Consider the following 24,667-nt stretch of genomic DNA (forward strand, 5'->3'; position numbering starts at 1 on the left):
GCAATTCAGATGCGATTTCCTGTCTCCCAAAAAAGAGAAAAAGAGACGCAAACGCAGAGGCTGAGACAGAGATAGAGACAGAGGAAGTGGAAGTGGAAGTGGAAGTGGAAGTGGGTGGGTGTCCTGCAAAAGGAGGCGTGTTGGAGGCCTCGCTAATGACCCTAATAAACAGTTTCGTGGCCGCTGCGCATACTAATGAGTCCTCGGACCAAGGAGCCAGCCAGGACCTCTAAGGAGCAGCATCATTACACCAACAGCAGGAGGAGGAGTACACTGAAACAGGTGCTTTTTGCTTTTTCTTACAATTAATAAGACTTTTCTCTTGCTAAGTAAAATCTTTGTTAATAAAGAAAAGAGCTAAGCTTAATCTTGTTAAATATACAATATAAATTAAGGTGTCCATCACTTAAGGATTTTTATTAAATTGTACCTAGAAAGGAACAAAGCTATTATTCCTATTATATTTTATTTAACCAACACTTCAAGCTAAATATCCAAATATAATAAAGAAAGAAGCTAACTAAGGCAAAAATAAAGTATTTGTAAATAAAATATACTATTTTTTTAACCCAGTTGCAAAATTGTTATTCTTCTTATATTCTGTATTTATATCTATATTTTATATTTCTTATTTAAGTCTGAAGACTCAAAAGCAGTGAAGGAATCATTTCCGACCCTATAAATCATATATATTCTTGATCAGCATCAACAGGGGAATCGATCTAGCCATCTTAGGGAGACAACAAATTTTTTCAAAATTTTTCAACAATTTTTAAGGGGCTACATCGTTAAAATTTTGTAAAATTTTCAAAAAAATTAAATTTTTTAGGTAAGTATGCAGATTTATTAATCTACTAAAAACTAACATAGGACAGCTTTCTGAAATAAAATTAATGCATTTTTGACTGAGTTATGAGACTTTTAAATCTTTATTTGTTGATAAAACTTTCGTATAAAAATGTTGATAAGTATCTATTAAAATGTTGTTAAAAGTTGCATATTTTCAGCAATTTAATTGATTTTCAGTTTAAAGTTAAATAACATATTAAAAAGTTCAAGATGGACAAGAATTCACTAATTATTTTAGGTACAAACAGAACCAATAAAATGTACCTTAATTATTTTCGTTGAAGTACCAAGTTAAACCTAAAGTATAACCATTTTAATTCATTTCTATTTCTTGTAGCATTCATTATTATTATTTTTAAAATGTATCCTTTTTTGGGGTGGCATTTAATGAATATTTGTTTTTATTATTTTCACTGCAGCAGGTACACTCGGTAGAAGCACCCGGGCATAGCAGCAGGAAGAGCAATAACGATAATAATGCAAAGTGCAGGACGTCAACACCTCCTGTTAGCACCCCATCTTCTCACAAGGGAGGATACATCCTGCTCCTGCTCCTGCTCCTGCTCCTGCTCCTGCTCCTGCTCCTGGTCCTGGTCCAAACTCAAACCCAAAACCATATTCATCTCCGGGCTTCCTTTCGGGACAACACACACACACTTACACACACTTACACACACATAATGAGCAATCCATCTGCGGCAACACCCGCACGTAGTTTAGTGAAATTCCGTTGATTTACATGGATAGTTATTCCCTGTCGCTTTGCCTCGCACAGGTCCTTTTTGGGTCCTGCCGTGTGTGTGTGTAAGTGTGTGTGTTTGCAGCCCTCTCCTGCTGGCTTAATAAATTGTTTGCCATTAATAACAATAAAAATAGATAATCTCCGTATAACAAATTAATGATGTGCGCCGGCAGAGACAGAGAGGGAGAGATATGACAGCTGTGCGTGTGTGAGCGAGAGGTCCTGGAGCGAAAAGGTCCTGCCCTGAGAGGTCCTAGAGCTCGAGGGGGTGGCAAACCAGTAGAGAAAATATGAAAAACTTTGACTTCCACTTGCTTACAACACTAGACAGCAGGTTTTTTTTGCAAATAAATATATAAAATATATACAAATGTATATATATTTATGATTAATATTTAAAATTAAAAAATAGCACTTGAATGTACATAAAATGTAAATAAATTTCTAATACTTTAATGTACACAAAGGTTTATTGGAAAAGTGTAATAAAATATGTAATAAGAAACTAAATAATCTATATTTTACTTATATATACAATTTAAATAAATAAAAACTCAATCAAAAAAGTAATAATTAAACATATATTAAAATACAATAATAAGAACCCTTTTAAAATATATTTATTTATAATGAATCTATCTTTCATATATTTCTCTATCTACCTATATTCATTCAAAACCTTTGCCTTGTTGTATAGTGTCAAGCTCAGTCCTCCCCCCCCCCACTTCGGCCTGGAAGTCATAACCCAACGGACACCAGGACACCCGGACATCCATGCTCGTCCTTCGTCCTCGAGTCAAGTCGCCAGGGTCTCGAGGTGAGTGTTCCGCGGAGGACGACGTGCCACTTGCTATGGCTATGACTGGTCCCGCTCCTGCTCCTGCTCCTGCTCCTGCTCCTGCTTGCTCTTGTGGCTGCAAGGACAACTCCCCCAGGAGTCATGTAGTTGAGCAAGGATTTGAAGTAAATTAAAAGTCACTCACACCTCTGGCTCGCCCCCTCGAGTTCATTATTATGATATTCGGTGTCAGCGCCCCGTGTTTTGGTCCAACCCTCTGTAGATGCACATATCTGCCCGGGTCTCTGGGCCTCTCAATGCTCACCCAAAAGGGCGTGGCAGACACAAAACCGAAAGAAAAAAAAACAGAAAACAGAAAACAGAAAACCGAAACTCAATTATAACAATATGCTCAGATTTTCCCTTCTCCCAGCCAAACTGTTGTATCTTTTTTCAATTTGAAGCAAGAGGCAAGAGGCAAGAGGCTTACCTGCTTTTGGACAATGAAGCGGATGAGGCCCGATCATAAACTACGCCAATGGCCATAACTATGAACTAATAAGGCTAAGAAAGTGGAGCAACCAAGGAGGAAAAAAAGGGGTAGAGAGTCCAAGAAATGCTGCTAATCATCGCACAATGAAATAAATTACAAACATTGTTTGAAATGGATGAGAGTTTGGGACCTGGAGACCCCAAAGACCGCTGCTGCCCGCTGTGAAAATTGAAAAGCGTTCGGTTCGAAAGGCAAATAGAAAATGAAATTTTTGGGGGGGATCTCTTCCCCGCTACTATCTAGGCGCAAAGATTAACACCCAAGAAAAGACGGAACCGAGTTGCACGTTTATTCACAGAGTGTGAATAAATTAAGGCATCAAAAAATCATAATACAAACGATCCGGACCACGATAAACACTTTGATTAGCGTTCTCCCCTCAACGATTGGAAACCAATCGACTCCCGCTGCGAAATTGAAATGGAAGCAACTCCCGAGGAGACCCAATAACTTGGAGAACTCGAGAAGAAGTCGAGAAGTTGAGAAGCTGAGAAGCTGAGAGAGTTCGGCGGCAAAACACCAAAATGCCCATAATTATGACAATCATCCAGCAGAGTGGGACTCCACCTGGTTCTGACTGGTTTCCAACCAAAGCGATGGAGCGCTAATCCCCATTGTTGATGCCCTTTGTGTGCCATCCCTTGTTGTTGGCTTAAGAATCTGTTACAGAAAACTTAAAAGCGTCGCTTTAATAACTTTATTGATTTCGATTAAGCGCTATAACGTAGGGTGATCACTGATCATTTCCCCTTAATCAGTAGGGTATATTGGTTTTTCTAGGTGAACCTTCCCAAGATAAGTATAACAAAATATATTTTCATAAACACTTTTGCAGAAAATCTATCTTTACATCCTATATATTAAGTGTATTTAAGGTTTTACAACTGTAAAGATAACAATATAAAGTGAATACCTTGACAATTAACTTTCAGGCATATTAAATCGGTATTTAAAGATATTTTAATATTATGTTACCCTTGAAGGTATTATAATTTTAGTCAAAAGACTCAAAAGCAATTAAGGAGTCATTTCCGACCCTATAAACCGTATATATTCTTGATCAGCATCAACAGCCGAATCGATCTAGTCATGTCTGGTGAAAAAATCAATTTTCGAAAATTTTTATAAGGGGTTACATCGTTAAAATTGTCAAAATTAAACCAAAAAAAAAATGTTTTTTAAAATTTTCAAACTCTATATACAGATTTGTTGGCCCTCTAAAAACTAACATAGGGCCGCTTTCCGAATTTAAATTAACGTTTTTTTTGGCTGAGTTATGATATTTAAAAAACCTTAATTTGCCCTAAAAATGAGCATATAAAAATATAGATTTTTTATACACATATTTTGGATTTTTTGTAGGTTGTATATGAGAACCCAAAAAGTCCAACATTCTAGAGTTAGGAAATCCATATTTACTATTATATTTTTGTAATAAAACAATTTAAAGGAGAAATCATTGCTTAAATTCATTAAATTTCATTACTAAGCTAAAAAAAATCAATCAATTTCAATCAATGAGAACTTTTCTGTGTTAAATCTAAATTTTCAATTAATATATTTAAAATATTTTAAGTATTTGTGATTTTTTAATGCCATTCCATTAAATTTTTAAAGTTTATATTTTTTGTAGCGCATTTCGCGAACCGCAAAGCCCTAACCCGGCATTAAAACTCCGATTGACCTGCTCCTCCTCCTCCTCCCCATAAACAATCAAACAATGAACAATAAGCTTAACAAAAATATATTTTCAGCTCAATAAAAATCCCATTTACAACAAAAAGCAAAGCAAAAAGAGAAAAGAGCAAAGCTTAAGGAGCTGGGAATGAACTCGAATCGGACTCTGATTTCCGATACCAACTATTTTGTATACAACAGCTACAAATACGCACAAATAGACTTAATGAAAAACGTGTGAAGAATAGTTAAGAGCGGTCAATTTGATTTGCATCGAAAAGTAATTGAGACACAAAAAAAGGCAGATGGAGAAATGCTTTAGAAGTTATGAATGCGCCACGGGGGCACGAGTCGCGTCTTGTCTCTTGGAGAGATCTAAAGATCTTCTCGAATCTGAAGACGATGTGGAAAATCTTTCAAATCATGCACAATTATTAAAATCCATAAACGTAATAATCATATCAACAGGCAGCAACAAATAACAGCCAAGGCGGCGAGGAGCCATTAACAGCATGCCACAGCAGAGGCAGAGGCAGGGGCAGCGGCAGAGACAAGGGGCGGGGGCATCCAGGAGCGCCCCGGGGGCAGGCCATGGAGACGAGAAGGCAAAGCGCGAACACTGAAAAATTAATAAGCAATAAAATTGCCATGAAATGAACTACACAGAAAATATTCCCATGAAAGCCGACTGTCGGTTCTTCTCACTCGGCCCCCCTTTTAGCAGCGACGCCCCTGCCCCCTCCGTTTGATATATACCGTTTTGCATGGAGATTGGACGAAGCCCGAATGCAAATTCAATTGACACTTGGCGGGGTTTTTTGGTTTCCTTTCCTCCGCTTTTAAGACCCCCTACGGGGGGCATACTCTCTTTGCCCCCCTCTGCAACGCCCCTGATTAACCGCATATCGGTTATATGTTGAGGTCTGATTTATGAGTGCCTCTGTTACCAATTTTGGTAATGCCACTGCTGATTCTTTACATTTTTAATTGCATTTCAGTGAGGCACATTTTTTTAAGAAGCTCAGAAAATCAAGTGAAAGGGGTATAAAATAAGTATAGCCTAAATTTAATCCCAAAATAGTAATAACTTGTAAAAAAAAAGCTTGATAATTATCTAAGTTTAGTCTTAATTAAGTTTCCTTTGCATTTACTTTAGCTTTTTATTCCCAATTTGCAAGTAAAAAAAGATAAACAAAGGCGGCTTCCCCAACGATCCAATTGTGAAAATTAAGAACCACAAGAGTGGATCGTAATGCTCTAAGCCGCCCACTCTCTCGCTCTTAGGTTCCACATTCCGTTGCGAGAGCAAGCAAGCTCAGTAACGGCACTTCCAACGGTTTTCGCGCAAAGAATAACGGGGATACGAGAAAATAGAAAAAAAGTTGTGTTTCACTCACCAGTTTATATTGCTTGTTATTGCTGCTGCTTAAAGGTCCAAACATTGAATTAGATTATGAAAATAAGAAGGCATTGCATACCCACTTATACTTTATTCTTTAGGTTCACCATAAAAAAAACAACAAAATTCAATAGCCAAAAACAATGCAATGATCTTGGCTATGCACACACAAGAAAAAAATGGCGACAGGAGTCCGACTTTGGTTTTGGGGCTTTTCTCGCCTTGCCCCCACTTTACTAACACTTTCCACTGTCGGAGCTCACTGTTTTCACGCACTTCTAACACCTGGCAGAGTTTTTCCGCCGTCAGTTTTCCGCTTTTCCTTGTTTTCAGCGATCTCCTTGGTCAGCGATATTTTTTTCGTCCGCTTCGTCCAGCTGCTTTGGAGTAAATGACAGGAGTGGGAGAAGCGCTCTGCGAGTGCGGAATGCGGCGAAGTGTAGGCGAGAGGGGGGATGCAGCGAACTAGACAAGAGAGAGAGAGAGAGAGAGAGCATCCTCGGTGATGTCGCCAAATTCAGCTGGACTCTTCTAAAACACTCATGTTTCTAATTATGACTGGAAATACGATCCACTTTCTGTCTAATGGTTGGTCGCTAGCTTATACCATATTATCCTAATTGGATTAAAAGAAAAAATAAATAATAATGAATAATAATAATAAAAATAACAAATAATAAAAATAATAAATAATAATAATGAATAATAAAAATAATAAATAATAATAATAATAATAATAATAATAATATTAATAATAATAATAAAAATAATAAATAAATAATTAAAAAAGAAACTAACTTAGGGTAAACAACATATCAATATTAAGTTATTATACACTTAGCAGGGTATTCTAATTTTATTTGGAACGTTCCTAAGCATTGAAGGACTTATTTCTGACCAGATAAAGTATGTATACATATATATTTTTGATCAGCATCAACAGCCAAGTGGATATAGCCATGTCCGTCTGTCCGTCCGTCTGTCCGTTTCTATGCAAAATAGTCTCTCAGTTTTAAACCTATCTAAGTGAAACACTACAGTTAGTTTTCTGTATACCCTTACTAGTTTATAAGTCAGGATTAAGCAGAATCGGACGACTATATCAAAAAATAAAACAATTATAACTTTTTCAGTTTTCAATGGATTTTTATTAAATTTGAAATATAGTTATTTTTTAGTATTCTAGAAATTCAGGTTTAATTTTATGAAAATCGGACAAATATATCATATAGCTTCCAAAGGAACGATCGGAAAATATTTAGAAAACAAATTATAACTTTACCAGTTTTCAACAAATGTTCATCAAATTTTTTTAGTTATAGCTATTTTGTATTATTTTAAAAATCGGACGACTTTATCATATAGCTAACATAGTAACGATCGGAAAATACTGAGAAAATAGTTATAACTTCGTTGTATCCTATCCCCAAGAATGTAACATATATGATTTATAGGGTCGAAAACTAAACTTTTACAATTTTTCAAACCTCTGAATTAATTATATTGGCTTCCAAAAAAATAAAAACACATAAACAAATTAAAAAAAATAAGCTCGCAACAATTTCCATAGACAATCTATATTTTCTTTATTTTCCTACAAAATAACATAATTCGTATCATATTTTCCAACATTTTAGTTGAAAATTGGTTGAAAATGAACACAAAACTAAAGAATATTCAATCCTAAAGGAAATTCAAGAAAAATCCCTAGCATTTGCCGATTTATTTAGACTCTGGGGAAAACAAGCTTGAACCCTTTCGGCTTTGATGGCCAAGTAAAATTTATATGTCCAGTTGTTAATTTTAATGCCGCCATATAAAGATGATGATGATGAGAGCCCCAATTTGCAGGCCATTTCCCAAGAAAAACACTTTTGGGGGTTTTCTGATTTTGAGTGTATTTTCTTTCTTTTTTTTTGTTTTTGTTTTTGATGCCATTTAAATTGCCGTTTATTGAATTTGAACCGCGATTCGGGTGGCTTTTGCAAGGACGAGGACAAGGACGAAGGACTAAGCTCGGAGGGGGGAGGGGTGGAGAGGGGAGGGATAAATGATAATCGTAATTGGTTTGTTTATGTGCTTTTTCTCTCTTTACAGATTCGCATTTTATTCTTGTTTGACAATCATCAGTTTTGTGTGTGTTTTGTTTTGTTTCTTTTTAGATACAATATCATTTTTTATAGCAGCCATTTCTTTGCATTTCTATATTTAATATTGTGTTTCATCATATTTGTAATATATACTTTCTCCTCTCTTACACAAAAAAAAAAAATTCCGCTTACTTAACTCTGAAATTTCATGGTTTTTTTGTTTAATTGATTTCTTTTAAGTTTTCTTTTCTTGTTTTTTTGCTAAATTAAATTACATTTTTACACAGGCTCACACACGCACACACACAATTTCTCATACTTTCACACTGGGGAAAAAAAATTTGTCCTTATTCGATATTTGTTTATTACATAATTATAATTATATTATTCATGTTTCAAGCATTGCTTTGGGCATCAGCCGCTCTAAAAAAAAAATGGGTTATATTTATAGATTTATATATATTTACGAAGTACAAATAATAAATTCATTTACAACACTAATTTAGTCTCTGTCTGGGAACAAGTTCTAAGATTACACACAAAAAAAAATTGTAAGGAACCTACAGTTAAACAAAAAAAAAAATGCATTAATATATAAATTATATTTCAAATAAATAAATCACTTATGGGAATATTCAAGCTCTCAACCGAAGATACATAGATCAAAGCCTCCATCCAGCATTGCCGCATAAATCATAGATATTTTTATTTTAAACAATTGAATATTACATTTAGGGCGGGGGGGGGGGGGGGAGACCGGGGAAAGCAACGCCTTTGGTGGGAGGGTGGGGAAAAACTCAAAAGGAAAACTCTAGGATGAGCAAAATATTCTAGGAACGCAGAGAATAAAAGTTATGATGGTGCAGACAAGGTTCGAAGTTAAAGGACACGGATACAGATCCTTCCATGGTTGCCTCACGTGTTGTTGAACAGCAAGGACTCGATGCTGAAGGGATTACTGCGACGCATGCTAATCGGTGAAGTTTGATGCACCAAATTGGCCACCGCCGCCGCCGCCGCTGCCGAGGTGGTGCTATTGCTGCCATGATGCGAATGGGAATGATGATGCTGGTGCTGCTGGAGGATCTGACCATGCTGTCCATGCTGACCATGCTGACCATGCTGACCATGCTGACCATGCTGCTGCTGCTGTTGGCTTTGGCTCTGCAGGTTCAATTGATGAAAGGCCTTGGCGGGGAAGAGCAATGGCTTCGGCGAGTCCCGCTCCCGATCCCGATCCCGGTCCTCCGATTCATTACCATCCATGGGCTCCAGCTTCCCAAAGACACCACCGCCTCCTCCACCACCGATTCCTCCATTCGATAGCATCGAATTCGGTGCCACGGAACTGGGACTCCCTAAGCTTCCACCTCCACCAATGAAGCTTCCTGCCCTCGAACTATCCCCGTCTCCATCCATGCCGCAATGGATCGAAGAGTTCTGCTGCGACGAGGATGCGGCACCCATCCGAGCAGGACTCACTGCATCACTGTCCAGCTCATCATCGCTATCCGTGCCACCAACCACATCGATCTGGATGCCATCGTCCTCGAGATCCGAGTCGGAGAAGGTGCCATTCGCCTTGTGCTGTGATATGTACTCGGCCTTGAGGGCCTCCAGGTCCACGGTGATGCCCTTCGCCTGGAGCTTCCTTGCCTGCCGGTCGATTGCCTTGGCCAGCTTCTTTCGACGACGAGCTCTATTTTTTTAGAGAAAAATACAAAAGATGGAAAAGGGAAATGGGTTAATTTAGCTTCTATCTACGAATTTTAAAGGGAAAAAGTATAGGAAAGCCCTCTAAATAATCTTGTAATCTTAACTTTGTTGTATTTATTTATTAATTACATTTCTATTTCCACTTTTAAACACACTAAGCTTGAAATATTCACATTCTTTGAATGCATATTTAACAATATTTTTATATGACAATTTTTTTTAAGAAATTAAAGTTTTAAAAATCTCATAACTTTGCCAAAAATCAATTAATTTTCAATCGGAAAGCTGTTATATGCTAGTTTTTACTAGATTAATAAATCTGCATACTAAATAAAAAAATTTTTTAAATTCAAATTTTTATCAACTTTTTTTCTTAAATTTAACCACTTAAAAATTGTTGAAAAAAATTTAAAAATTTGTTTTCCTCCTAAGATGGCTAAATCGATTCCCCTATTAATGCTGATCAAGAATATATATAATTTATAGGGTCGGAAATGACTCATTCATTGCCTTTGAGTCTTCTGAATAAAATTAGAGTATAAAAAACATTTAAACGAGTCTTTAAAAAACAAAGCAAACATTTTTGAATAAGAAATTATAAAAGATCAAGATATCAAGAGAATGTTTATTAACAGTTTTCTTAATTAAAACTAGCTTTAGAGAGTTTAAATAGAAATCATAAACATGAGATGATCAAATAATGCCATTGTGTTTGTTTAATTAAGTTTAAAAAGCTTGCAAATGGCAATTTGAATATTTCAAGTCATTAAATGTATACTTTTTATCAGTAAATCACGGTCTAAGATTTGGTTTTGTTTTATTTGCAAGTTAATATTTAAAAATAATAGAGATTCAGAGTAGCTAGTGTAAGGGTTTAGTGTTTTTCCCCTATTTTTTTAGGTTTTAAATATATATCTATTTGTATATATTTTTTCAACTCACCTCTCTTTGGCCTTGAGCTCATTGGGCGGAATGGGCTCACCGCTGCAGGTTTGGGGCTGGGCATTGTGGGCGGGGCGACCGGGTCCCTTCTTGGTGTGCTCACGTTTCCTGACCTTGGCACGTCGATTCTGGAACCATACCTATCTGGAACAAAGCGTATAATCTCAGCAAAGGTGCTCAAAAACGGGCAATTAATATATCATATGTATAATATAAAATATATAGTATATAATATATTACAGATTAATATAATATATATAGTATATAAGATATATTTACATATCATATAATGTAATAGAGCTCCTATCTATGTTTAAGTTCTTTAAATTCAAATATCAATCAAAAACTATCAAGGAGAATGAATTATCATAGATATTTACTAAATTTAATCAATAAAATACAGATTTTTTCATCTAATTTCAAAGTTTAAGAAACAATAATATATAATATCATATAATAGAGCTCCTATTTATATTGTAACTCTTCAAATTCACAATCCATCATGAAATGTGATGGAAAGTATCAGAAACCCTTAAGTTTAATGATTTCCTATAGATATTTACTTGATTATATCAATAAACTATAGATTTTTAAATACAATTTCAAAGTTTTAACAATTATAATATCTAAAATAATATTTTTCTTGTTTAAATTACAAAACCAATCATTAAATCTGATGGAAAATATCGAAAACTATCAAGTTTAATGATTTCTTTTAGATATTTACTTGATTCAATCAATAAAATATAGATTTTTGCGACTAATTTTAAAGTTTTAACAGCAATAATTCATTATACATTATATAAAAGAGTTCCTATTTACATTATATTTCTTAAAATTATAAATCCATCATGAAATGTGATTGAAAATATCAATAACTCTTGACTTTAATGAACTAATAAAGATATTTCCTTGATTCAATCAATAAAATATAGATTTTTAAACCCAATATTTAAGGTTTAACTATAAATATCTGGTAAAATGTATAAAAAATCCCCTAACGTGTTCCAATCGAAACTAAACTCACCGCAACTCTCGACTCCTTGAGATCCAGCCGCATGGCCAGTGCCTCTCGCATAAAGATATCCGGATAATGGCTGGCGGAGAAGGCTCGCTCCAGCTCCTCCAGTTGCCAGGAGTTGAAATTGGTGCGGGACCTGCGGCGTTTTGCTGCGCTGCTATCATCATCACCGTCGCCGGGAAAGCCTGCAAGGGAAATTAACAGGAAAATTAGAAACGGGTTCCCTTTTTTTTTCGTAAATAAATTCCAAACCAAACTCATACTCACACAGAATCAAGTCATTAACATTTGACGGGGGAGGTTGTTGTTGTTGGCTTATTAAAACTAATTAGGGTGTTGCCAAAAACTAACCCCTCCCCCTCCTCCTCCCCTCGTACACACACTAGCACACGCACACTCTGGGGAAAACCCAAAAAATAAAAGCAAGAACAAACTAGCATAGAGAAAATATGGGCGCAAAACACTTTGTTCTTCGACACTAAAAACCCTATAATTAAGTGTTGGGAAATTATTATTTAAATTAACTCACACACACACACACACACACACACATTGAATGCATAAATATTCATAATCATATATTTCAATTACACCGCCAAAGGGGCCAGACCGGGACCAGAGAGTCCCCCTCTCAATTTCCCAGCCACCGCCACTGCCGGCGGCTCACAATAAAAACGAAACAATTTAATTACGTTTCTATTCCCCTGCTGCCCTGCTCCTTCCCTTTTTGATCCGATCCAAAGGATGCATATACATAGTTTTCTATATTTAGATTATACCCCCGAAAGGGGGCGTGACGCGGAATGCATGCAAAAGGCCCCGCAATTTATCAAATTAACTCCGATCTTCCCTGGGTCCGAAAAGGGAGTTGGAAAGGAGAACGGGAATGGGGAAGTGGAAGTGGTTCCAGTTCCAGTCCCAGTCCCAATTCCAAGGTGTTTTCGGGTATTAGATTATGGCCAGAAACACTGGACGGAAGCACAGTGCAGGCCAGTGAAAGAGGAACGCTTTTTGTGATTAAATAAATAATTTCCACTTGATTCGTTAGGAAATTAAATTATTTTTCGCATCTAAAAAGTTTATATATGAGCAAAATAAACTATTTATCGAATTTATCGAAAGTTAGATAAATAAAACACATTTTTCTGTACCAAAATGTTCAGTTAAGGCTTAAGAAATATTCAAGAATAAAACATTAAGCAACAGCTAGCACTGTAAAAGACTTTCCAGCCAAACTTTAAAAGTTGCATCACAACTGCCTATCGAGTTAATCGATATCTTTAACGATTACTTTTTTTCTGGTTAAACAAGGACATAAAAACACTCTTGTGCTGAAAATTACAACACCGGAGGCATGAATAAAGCATGCCACCAGGAAATTAATTCAGAATACAACTCATCGAGTTTGTGTGTTGCATAACGACTGCCTATCGAGTTAATCGATACCCTTAGCGATTGAGTTTTTTTTTTCTGTGGAAACGCAGCCATGCAATCACTCATTTAGTGGCTGTGCTACATTGTATCCGGCCAGAAGAGTGACGAAAACGAGTGAATAAAAAATACAAAAAAAAAAGAAACGCATCCAAAGCGCCGCCACAGCTGACTTTGTAATCACATTAATTTCGGTATTTAGATGGCCACCCCACCTCCCCCCTTTTGGCGGCGGCCTTGCCACAATTGCGAACCGACTACCTACATACGCACAACCAGCATTAAAGCGCAATAACAAGAGGACGCCCCTAATGAATGGCTTGCATTCTGCCTGCTAAGTGTACCTAATTATGCGTGCCGCACTGTAACGCTTCACGACGTCACTATCTCCATCTCGCTCCATCAAACTTGTTTTGTTTTTCAAAACGTTTCTGAGTGAGCGAGCGAGCGAGAGAGAGAGAAAGGCAGGAGTCAAGAGTGTGTGAGTGTGTGTGTGTTAATAACTCAATAACAACACCAAATACACAACAATAATAGAGACATTAAATGAAAAGCGACAACAAAATGCAAGTGCAAGCGAGATGGCCGGCCCACAAAGTGCATTCAAATGACTTAATAATAACAGAGCCCACCTCAAGGAAGGAGGGAAGGTGGTGGTGGTAAACATAATTTATGTTTTCTTTTCTCCCTCTCTCTCTCTCTCTCTCTCTCCCTCTCTTTTTTCGGCGGGTGTACTACCTTGTGTGGGAGCCAATGCCAAAAAGGGTAATTGAAATTTATTATGATTATTGCACGCCGCACAGCCAATGTGCAGCATTGTGCAGCATGCAACTTCCCCAAAAATTTGATGTCAGCCAGACTGCAATTTGGCAACATTGCATAGTCACACACACACACACACACACACACACACACACACACATGCAGCTCACTCGTCCTAACCTCAAAAGCGGCAAACAAAACGAATGAAGCCCAAAAGACCGAAAATTAAAATGAAACAGAAACAAAGTGGAGGCATTAAGGAGTGAAAATTTCCAGGATACGAAGCTTAAAGCACACTTTTTCGCTAAATTGTACTTTAGTAAGTATCCAAAATATAAAAAATTATCTTTAAAAATTTCATTAATAAGGTACTTTTAAGTTTCAGAGATCTTTTTTAATATACATGCTTTAAATTTCAATTTTATTGCTATATATTTATCATGATCTTTAAAAATATAATTAAAATCATTGTTTTTCAAGTTTTAGCGAGTTTACAGTTAAAAGTGCATTCGAAAAATGCCATTAAACTCGTTATTTTAAGGTTCAGCGAGTGTTTTTGAAATTATTAACTAATATAAAATGTATTTTTAAAAGAATAATTAACTAATCAAAAATCACTGTAATTTAAATGGCATTTAATCTTTCAATCTCTTTAAAATCTCAAATAAAACCCAAAGATCCCTTAATATGCAACCCAAAGTAAGTGAAAATCACAACAATACCCCAACATCCAAAAGGGTATTGAACGAGAGAAGGCGGCTAAATCAGAAGAAACGAGTGTTGTTGCATGCCTCAGTCACATTCCGTGGCATGTTATTTTCGTTTACAGCGCGCGTCAGCCAGGCAATATAACAGTTACCCACACACACACACACACACTCAAACACACTCAAACACACACAAACACACTCAAACACACACCTTAAGAACCCATCCCTCGAATCCTCGCGGGTGAGCCACTTAAGTCATAAAAATTAAAGCGAAAATATATACATAAAACAAAATATAAAAAGAAAAGAACTTAAGAAAGGAAGGACAAGGAAAGGCAAGTTAAAAACGGTAAAGGAGAAAGAACTACTAAAAAGTTTATGGAGGACAAAAGGGAAAAGAAAGGAGAATGGTTAAGAAAAAGAACCCTTTCCTTGTCTAATTGCTGTTCAGTAAAAGCTGGCAAAGAAGTCCTTAAAGGAGTTACTAATTGGCAAAAGACATTAGGTCAACTGAAATCTCAAAAACACTTTTTAATTTCCACTTGTAAATCACATAATTAAGTTATCTCTCTCTCTCTCTCTCTCTCTTTCATTATTAATAAAAAAAGGAGTTTCAAGCCTTTGTAATTTCTCAATTAATCAATTTCCCTTTGAAAACGTAGCAAAATCTCACTCATTCCCATTTCCATAAATCCCAAAAATAAGAACTATATTTCCCATGTATAAAGAACAAAACAAGAAAATCCATTAAAAAACGGAAATACTTGTTATTATTATTAAAACTAACGGCAGAATCTATTTGTGAAACGATTTATCATTCCAGTCAGTCAGTCAGGGTTCCAGTATTCCATCATTCCATCGTTCCAACTTCCGTTTTGGGGCGAAACGGAAGTGCTCAAGCAGCAGAACTTTTTTTTTTTTTTTTGGGTTATATGCGGAATTCATTAGGACCAGAAAACAAGACAAGGTAGCCCAACAAAAATATATATAATACAGAAACAAAAACAAAATGGTGAAGGAAAAATCGCATGATAAATGATTTCGATCGCCTTATGACAGTTTCTTCATTTCCGGCGTGAAATGAGGAACGTCATGTGCCTGATGACGATGATGATGATGATAATGATGTCCCCATTCTCGTTTCAATCCCCGTAGCAATTCCAACGCCCACGCCCATGTATATAAAGGCACCACCCTCTCCTCCCCCTCGAAGCATATACATATATCCCATTTTTCAGCTCAGTTGCATGTCAACTCTGTGAGCTCCGCAAAATGATTAATGAGCATATGGCTGAGTGGCTGGATGACTGCCTCCCCCGGATTGCACCCACTCGATGCTAAATCTCGCACAATCTCTGCCCCAATCAAAATTGAATCAAATCAAATTAATAATTACTTTTTAAGAGGAGAAGTGCCCCCAAAAAACAAAACAAAAAAAACAACAACGATGCATTGCGTTGGCTGCAATTAATTAGAGTTCCCCCGAAAGAACACTTTACTCTCCTCAGCACTCTGAGTATCCAGTATCCAATGCCAAGTGCAGTTAATTACAAGCGGCGCACACACCACGCCCCCTGCTAACGCCCCGACCTGGGGTATATATATGCATTATGGCCATAATTACACCAACTAGCCATCATTTGTTAATGCTAATTGGTCAATGAGCCACAGCCTGGGACTGGGTCTGGTCTCTCTCTCTCTGCCTGATCTTCATTCCGGTTTGGACTTGGAGTCTCCTCCGCCGGCTGCCACCTTTTGGAGGAGCTGGAGACTCCTCCAGCTTAATGGGAGTCAGAGTTAGAGACGGAGGAACGATCAAGGCAAATGGCGTACCATCAATTTTGGGTCTAGTGATTGCTCTCTTAAGAAAGAAAGAAAGTTGCGGCGGTTACCACAAAACAAGGTAAAGTTAATTCATCAAAGACTATAATATATTTAACATCAAAGCTAACAAGAGTTTTTCCAAGGAATTATAATGATTACGGAATGGTTATAAAGACAATTGTTTGGTTGTAAAACAAGAAAGGAAATAATCTTTGGTTAGGAGAAGTTTATAAACCCCAGAAGTTTGCAATTGCTTAAAGTTTAAAATATTCACATTCTTTGAATCGATATTTATCGATATTTTTACATGGTAATTTTGGTTGACAAATCAAATTTTATCATAACTCAGTTAAAAATGCATTAAGTTTAAATCGGAAAGCTGTTCTGTGCTAGTTTTTAGTAGGTCAATAAATCTGCATACTCAATTTAATATTATAAAAATTTAAAATTTTTTCAATTTTTAATAATTTTAACAATGTAAAATTTGATGATAAAATATTGAAAAATATTCAAAAATTTATTTTTCCACCATGTCTAGATCGATTCCCCTGTTGATTCTGATCAAGAATATATATGATTTATAAGGTCGAAAATGATTCCTTCACATTGTTTCAAGCTTCTGAGTGAAATTAAAATACACTGCAAGGGTATAAACTCATATAATCCTTTTTATATCTAAGCAAAACCTTATCAAGTGCTTATTCAATCTATAAACTAAACACAGATTTCCTAGAAACCCCAACTCAAGTCCAAGTATTTCATAATTATAGGTATCAAATCCAATTATAAATAAAACCATAGAAATATCTTCACAAAACAAACATCTTTCACACTTTGGATATTCAAAGTTTGTTGTTCATTTTTTCGCCTCATTTTTAACACGATTTTGGGTCTCTCCTCGCTATATCTCTTTTTGTTTATTTTTGGTTAGTTTATTTATGGTTTATGGGGATGTGAGACCCAATTTCAGACTCGACGCGACCTTTTCCGGGGGCGCACAGCAGGCATTCCTCACATACTACTTTGTATGCTAAATACAAATCAACGAAAATCAATCGGACTTTACATAATAATCGATCGCTGATTAGCTAAATCAATAAATGTGTTTTGCAGGTAGCAAAAGTCAGGCCCGAGCGTTGAGCAACTTGGGCAAAAAACATCGGGAGAATGAAAGCATTTAGCAGGGCTAATTGAATGAATTAGCATATTGTCCGGGCCCCGATAACGAGCAGGATGACTTCTATGGCGACTTTGTAGATAGCGTTGTCAGTCTATATGCGCAAGCATTCAAATGGAAATCGGAATGGGAATGGAAATTCGATCCGAAATGGATCGATCAGGAGAGACCTGATAATTCATTAGCTAAGCTGAGCTGAGCTGAGCTTTGATGACCGGCGAAAGTCAGCGTTGGAAATTGATTTCATGGGAAAGACGGAGGAATGCAAATTGTTTTCTCTATATACATACATACTAAATATTTTTTGCAACATTTTATTATTAATATATTGTGAATATAGTGACGTGAATTTTGGGTTACCACAGACACGTGTCGTTCATTAGGAATCGGGGTAAACTCTTTCTCACACTCTCTTTCTGTTAATAATGAGTAACGAGTGATCTTTCTTCAGTGTATTATGCAACGAGAGCGACTGTCTCTTTCCCTCTCTCTCTCTAAAAGTTACTAGTAACGAGTGATCATTCTTCACTGCATCTATCTCTCTCTTTATACATCTTTAAACGAGGGATCTTTTAACAGTGTTCTCTGCAACAACAGAGACTCTGTCTCTCTTTCTATAAAAGTAACTAGTAACGAGTGATCTTTTGTAAGTTTAACATATCAACGATTGCAACTCTTCCCCTCCCTCTGTATATAATTTATAAGGAGTGATCTTTCATCACTTTATTTTGCAACTAAAAAAAAACTTTAAATGAATCCAACTCCATTCATAAAGTTTGGCTTTGCGACACCAACGAGTGGGCGTTTCCATAGGAGCATCCCATAAATATAGTCTTAATTGGATCATTGAATTTGAATAACCTCCATTTACCAGGCTTTACGCTTTATGCAAAAGGCTTATTTCATTTTGTGAAATAAACTCAAGTCTCTCTTCACTCTGAAAGTAACTAGTAACTAATTCTATTATCGACTCAAGCTGAATAATAATGGAATGCCAATAGGATTACTACTATATATGTTAATTTTTTATTGTCTTTGCAATATGCTAATCACGGAACACCAGGGTGGAGGTTGGAGCTCCCTCACATGGGGATTCAGCTCCAGATCTCTTCTCTTCCCTTAGTGTCCATACTTTTGATAGACCCACTCCTTGTTGTCCAGCGGACACACCTGGCGGGTCTTGAGCCAACGCGATATACAGTGGTAGTGAAAAGCATGATTACACTCCCCCCAGGCCACCGTGCACTCATCCTTGTGGGCATTCGGATCCGCCTGGCACTCGATGCACAAGGTCATGATGTGATTCCGACAGATGGCACAGTTATCCACGGCCACGTCCCATGACCACAGTGCGTGTGCCACCCACTTCTTCAACGCAAAGCGATCCTCCCGAGTCTGGACAGTACCGTTAATGTTGCTGCCACCGGCGCCGGTGCCAGTGCCGGCAGTGCCACTGCCAGAGGCAGCCTCATCCTCGTTAGAGCCCAAGCTATGGAAGTCCTCGGCCTCCTCAATCTCTATCTCTTCAGACATTTTCAATTTTGTAGAATTTTCTTTATATTTATTTTTTGTTCTGTCTCGAAAGAATGTTATCAATACGACTAGAAATTTGAAATGGAAACTATTTTCCATATACCTATCAAGTTGACAGTTTTTCCGACGGCTGCTTATAATTAAATATATAGTTAATGTGTCCTAAGCTGTAACCATTAATATCGTGTGGAAAATTAATGACACTGCCTTAGTCGCACCTATATATTAGCCATCAACTAGCGATTTCAGCTTCAATTAGTAAAGATTATTGCCGAGTCGAGCAAGTTAATTAATTACAAGATTGATTTCAAATCGTTCTAGTCTACAATTTGTAATTATTAAACCAAGTGAAGTTATTTATTAAGAATTTATATATTTATAAATATTTAGTTTATTTATAAGATTTATAATCTTTTTATGAACAAGTAGAAAGAGATGGGATATAACTCAAACAGTCATTGAACAGGCAAGAAAAAATACAAGCACCCACACAGTCATAAACCTTATAAAAAGTTCGAGTAATATGATATTCCATTGGAATCCGTTTTCGATTTTGTATAAATATAACTTTGAAAAGTCCCTAAGATTTGTTAAAAAAAACCTAGTATGAAATTAGTTCCCCAAGCTTTATAAGAAAGGTTCCAACATATCAGATCTCTAAGTGATACCCCTAAACGACCTAAAAGGAACGTTAACTTTAAGCTACAAATAAGAATAATATGTATGTACAAATGTTTGATATTATATTTAATATTCATGAAATAAATAAAAGTGCTACTTGAAGAATTAATAACAATAGTACTTGAAGTATTTATGTTATCATTTTGTAGTTCATTTTCAGAGAACTTGGCATAGTTATGAACTAATTGCAAAAAATTTCAAATATATTTGTAATATTTAACTAGCTTTTATCTATTATATATTTATATAAACTCTTTAATAGAAGTAAATTGTTGTAATAATTCTTTTACGATAAAAATTGAATTATTTTTTTTTTATATATATTGTTATTATGTAAGTTTAATGTTATAATTTTAAAAGAGTTTTTCCTTATTCGCATTATACCCTTAAATTGTATTATAATTTTAGTTATAAGCTTGAAACCATGTGAAGGACTCATTTCCGACCCTATAAATCATATATATTCTTGATCAGCATCAACAGCCGAATCGATCTAGCTATCTCAGGAAGAAAACAAAAATTTGCAAATTTTTTCAAATTTTTTTAAGGGGTTACATCGTTAAAATTATTAAAAATTGACAAAAAATTGTAATTCTTGGAAATTTTAAATTGAGTAAGTAGATTTATTAAACTAATAAAAACTAGCATAGGACTGCTTTCCGAATCAAAATAAATGCCTTTTTGGCTTAGTTATGAGATTTTTTAAATTGACTTTGTTGAAAAAATTGTCATATAAAAACCTCTGAGAAATATTGATTCAAAGAATGAAAGTATATTTAGTTTAATTAAGATCGATATTCAATACGATCCTATAACTTAATTTCAAACACAAATTCAATGAAGATCCCTAAATCTGCTTGTTAACTATGTTAATTTATAATATCCCTATAATACATATTTTTCAAAACTCTCAGATGTAGCTCAAAGTTGCCCCATTTCCTGTCCCCTACAAATTCCTCCCAAAATGTCCCCCTTCAAAATTTCCCGCTGCCCTAATAATTCCCAACCTCCTATCGCAAGGACTCACCGCCATCCTCATTGGATCCCTCGCTGGGCGGCCCCGCCGGCGGCAGACTCTGCCGGTTGCCGATCATCAGACGGTGCTGAATGGTGGCCACGGTGCTGGCCACCGCCGCCACGGCCGTCGTTTGGGCGGCGCTCACATTCCTCAGGGCGGCGGCGCTCAGTCCCGTTAGATTGGCGAAAGCGTTACTGGCATTAACCGCCGCCATTTGGGTGGCCGCCGCTGCGGCTGCAGCGGAATTGGGATGACCAGCGCCGGCGGCAGCGGCCGCTGCAGCGGCTGCATCGAAACGCGGGCGCCCCAAGAACGGACCATTGGGTCCGAAGACGCCGGGAACGCCAAATTGCAGGAAGGGGCCCCAGGGCGGGACACGGACACCGCCGGGCGCCAGTTGAGCGGCGGCGGCATAAAGCTGCAGGGCGGCCGTCGGGTGTAGGCCCTCGGAGGGCATAACGGCGGCACTGGAAGCGGCAATGGATTCCTGCTGCTGTTGCACTGGAAGTGCCAAGTGGCTGGAATGATGGGAAGTTCTTTCCCGTTGTTGGGCGGTGGAACTCCTAACCGCCGCGTCCTCTAGCTCCTGCTGTTCCTGCTTAATGCTATTGTTGTTGTTACTGTTGTTACTGTTGTTATTATTGTTGTTATTGTGTTGGCTGTCGGTGCTGCTGCTGCTGCTACTGCTGTTGTTGTTGTTGTTGTTATTATTATTATTGTTGTTATTACAACTATTATTGTTATTCGAGATCAAGAACTTTTTGCTTTCGGTCTCCAAAACCATTTTTGGCCATCACATACAAAAATGCACAGGGTTTCGAGGCGGTTTTCTTTCGTTTCCGGGTTGTTTACTTTTTTGTTTTTCGCTTAAAAAAATATATGTATATGTCGTAGGTGTGCGGCCGTTTTGCAACTAATTAAATATTAAACTACAGCACACAATTTTCAGTCTTTCCAGCTTTCTTAGCTTTCCCAGTTTTGTGTGTGTGTGTTTTTTTTTTTGTCAGCCGCGAGAGAGCGAGAGGCGAGAGCGCGCGGTTGCGACCAGAACGCTCGCAGTGAAAATTTTGAACTGAGCAGCGGAATTGACGCGTCCAGCGAGGAAACCCTGGAAACACTGAAGCCCGGCGAAAGGGAGATAGCCATAGGCACAGGCACCGCTGTTGCCAGACGAGAGAGAGAGAGAGAGCGCGGGGCCCGGCATTAACACCACTAAAAGCGGAGAACCAACGGTTGCAGGCCAGCCTCTCTCTTGCTCTCGCTCTCGCTCTCGCTCCCGCTCTCTCTCTCTCTGGGGCTGGGAGATTGTTGCCATGTTTTCAATGCTGCCTATGAGTGCGAGCGAGTGGGAAATTCATCAAGTCCACCACTTAATTTTTATATGCGCTCTTTCAATTTTGATCAACTGCTGCGCTGCTGCGACGGTTGCTGCTGCTGCTGCTGTTGCTGCTGTTGCTGCCGTCGCTGCTGTCTGCTTAATTCATTATGAGGAAAACCTGTCTGCCTCTGTGTGTGTGTGTGTGTGCCATTTTCAATATGGCTCGCTAGAGAGAGACAACCATATGCCTGATGGCCGCTTCCATTGGCCATTGCGAAATAGTGGGAATTTTTTTTGACTGCCTCTGCCGCCGCCGCCGCCGCCATTGCGGGGCACCGACAACAACAAAAAAAAAAACCTGAGAACGACTTGAGAAGAGTTTTCAATTTTCTTTGAACAAGCCAGCGGACGAACGGAACTTTTCCAGGGCGGAGTTATGCGGCGCTTTTTTTCAATTTGTCGCACATCAAATTATTATGCTCTACCCGCTGTCGGCGTCGCTGCCAAGCGGTCGGCGTCGCAGCTGCTGCGCCATAACCATAAATGGCAATTTTCTGCGACACAAATAGAAAATGAAAATTCGTTAACAATTAATTAGCCAATTCAAGGCGATGGCCTCTGGCTTTGGGTGTTTTTTTTTAATGTTTTTTGAGTAAAACTTTAATTCTTATTTGACTGGGAAATTAAGAAAATTGTTGAATTTATTGGAAATCATAATAATTTTTCATTTTAAATGTATTTAAACTAAAAATTTACTTTAGACATGAAAATATTAAATAATTCTATCATTAAATACTCATATTTGAACTTAAAAACTTGAATAAAATGTAATATATATTAATATTAACTCAATATTTTAGAAAACCCCTAGAAATATTTAATTTTGGGGTAGTTATAAGACTTTTGGACTTTAAATAATGTAACTAAAGCTGGTTTAAAAACTATTTTGAAGTTATTTCATAATTGGTACTGATGAATAGCTTGAAAATATTGAAATATCTGGTAAAAAACATTAAAAAAACATTACTAACTCTCATTCAATGTCAAGTTCTTAATTATTTAATGTAATTACTGCTAATTACTATATTTTCTGTGCAGTTTTTCGAAGCACTTTCCTTGTTTGTATACATTTTCTTGGCTTTTATTTTGTGGCAATTTCCCTACGAATTTCCTTCTTTTTTTTGAGATTGTTGCAATTGAAAAACTCTTTGTGCGAGAGAGACACACACATTGTGTGGCAATTTCCCTTAATTTGTTGACATAAACGCCTCTTTCCGGATGCCATATATACTATCTATATATCTATATATATATATTTGCATTTATGTATGTATACATGTATATATATATATATTTTATATGTATAGTAGTAGTTTTTCCCATTTCCCCCCACAGAGTTCGAATTTTGCGGGGCTGCTGCGCATGAATCATTCATTTTCATTCATTTTCCGGCAGCGACGTCGACGGCGGGAGACAGACCCAGGGCCACTTAACCCATTTGCCCCCCCAAAGGCTGCCTTAACCCCAGCAAGTCCAGAGTTTTTCTGAGGGAAAAGAACTTTCTCTCTCTCTCCCTCTGTCTCTCTCTCTCTCTCTGTGTGTGTGACAATGCAGTCCGCTCTCTAGCACCTCCTGGAAAATGGTATCATCCTTCGATATTGCCCCCTCTCCCGCTCCCCCCACTGCGGGGGGCATCCTCCCCCTTTTTTCGACGCCCTATCTGTCAGATGTTTCGTTGGCAGGTTACTTAATTGCTCGCCTCCACGCTCTGCTCTTATGCATCTCTCTTGCTCTCTCACTCTGTCTCTCCTTGTCTCTCTCTCCCTCTCTATATATATGCACTGAGAACAAAAACAGGGTTTTTAACCTTAATTTTAGACTTATTTGTAATAGTTTGATGGGTTTAACGCAGTCATAAAATAGCTCTAAAAATAAATAAGGGAAGATTCAGGTAAATTCTAAAGAATATTCATTGTAAACACATATATAAAATAAATATATACATATATATGTCTGTATATTGTATTAATTGTACCCATAAAACAATATACAAAGTCTCCAAGGGACACTCTACGCTTAACATAGCGTAGAAAATGTAATAATAAATTGATAAATATAAAAATACATTAAATTTAAATCTATTTATTGCATTAATAATATATATTGCATACATTTTGTATTTTATAACAAATATTTAATGTGTCAATAATATTTATTGTACATCCAAAGCGCAAAGGACTTTTCTATATAATTCCCAACTCATTCTAGCTTCTCAGCGTGGCAGCAAATATGAAACTGATTAAGCCCCTAGTTAGATTATATCCTAAATATAGCTCAAAAAAGTATATTAAATATTAGAAATCACTGTAAAACAATCCAAGCCTGTTTCTTAACATTCACAAGATATTTTTGCAAACAAAAACAGCTTTAAAGTGGGCGAAAATTT

General features: G+C 37.0%; 2 protein-coding genes across 3 annotated transcripts; both read right to left on the reverse strand.

Annotated features, from left to right (window-relative positions):
* Positions 1-7,879: 7,879 nt before the first annotated feature.
* On the reverse strand, positions 7,880-21,976 carry unc-4 (homeobox protein unc-4). Of its 2 annotated transcripts, none has more exons than XR_015272354.1 (4): positions 20,913-21,976; positions 11,774-11,952; positions 10,747-10,890; positions 7,880-9,787 (listed from the first exon to the last, which is right to left on the reverse strand). XR_015272354.1 is itself a non-coding variant. In XM_020949303.2 (4 exons), the coding sequence occupies exons 1-4, from the start codon at positions 21,685-21,687 to the stop codon at positions 9,004-9,006; spliced, it is 1,878 nt and encodes a 625-aa protein (XP_020804962.2). In that variant the 5' UTR covers positions 21,688-21,976; the 3' UTR covers positions 7,880-9,003. The 2 variants fall into 2 exon arrangements, 1 of the variants encoding a protein (XP_020804962.2); XM_020949303.2 differs by having other exon boundaries at positions 10,747-10,886.
* Roc1b (Regulator of cullins 1b) lies at positions 18,675-20,310 on the reverse strand. The gene has a single exon (XM_020949304.2). It carries the CDS (start codon positions 19,301-19,303, stop codon positions 18,791-18,793), a length of 513 nt encoding a protein of 170 aa, XP_020804963.2. The 5' UTR covers positions 19,304-20,310; the 3' UTR covers positions 18,675-18,790.
* Positions 21,977-24,667: the final 2,691 nt, after the last annotated feature.

This window comes from Drosophila serrata, unplaced genomic scaffold (genome assembly GCF_035046125.1).
Source record: "Drosophila serrata isolate PLE 108 unplaced genomic scaffold, ASM3504612v1 contig_276, whole genome shotgun sequence".
Taxonomy (NCBI): Eukaryota; Metazoa; Arthropoda; class Insecta; order Diptera; family Drosophilidae; genus Drosophila; species Drosophila serrata.

Bases quoted from the DNA above. Each gene is read 5' to 3' on its own strand.
- Roc1b (XM_020949304.2), bottom strand. From the start codon at position 19,303: ATGGAAAATAGTTTCCATTTCAAATTTCTAGTCGTATTGATAACATTC.
- unc-4 (XM_020949303.2), bottom strand. From the start codon at position 21,687: ATGGTTTTGGAGACCGAAAGCAAAAAGTTCTTGATCTCGAATAACAAT. The intron at 10,887-11,773 runs GTGAGTTTAGTT...TGTTCCAGATAG, and splicing joins TCAAGGAGTCGAGAGTTGCG to GTATGGTTCCAGAATCGACG. The intron at 9,788-10,746 runs GTGAGTTGAAAA...CTAAAAAAATAG, and splicing joins GAGCTCAAGGCCAAAGAGAG to AGCTCGTCGTCGAAAGAAGC.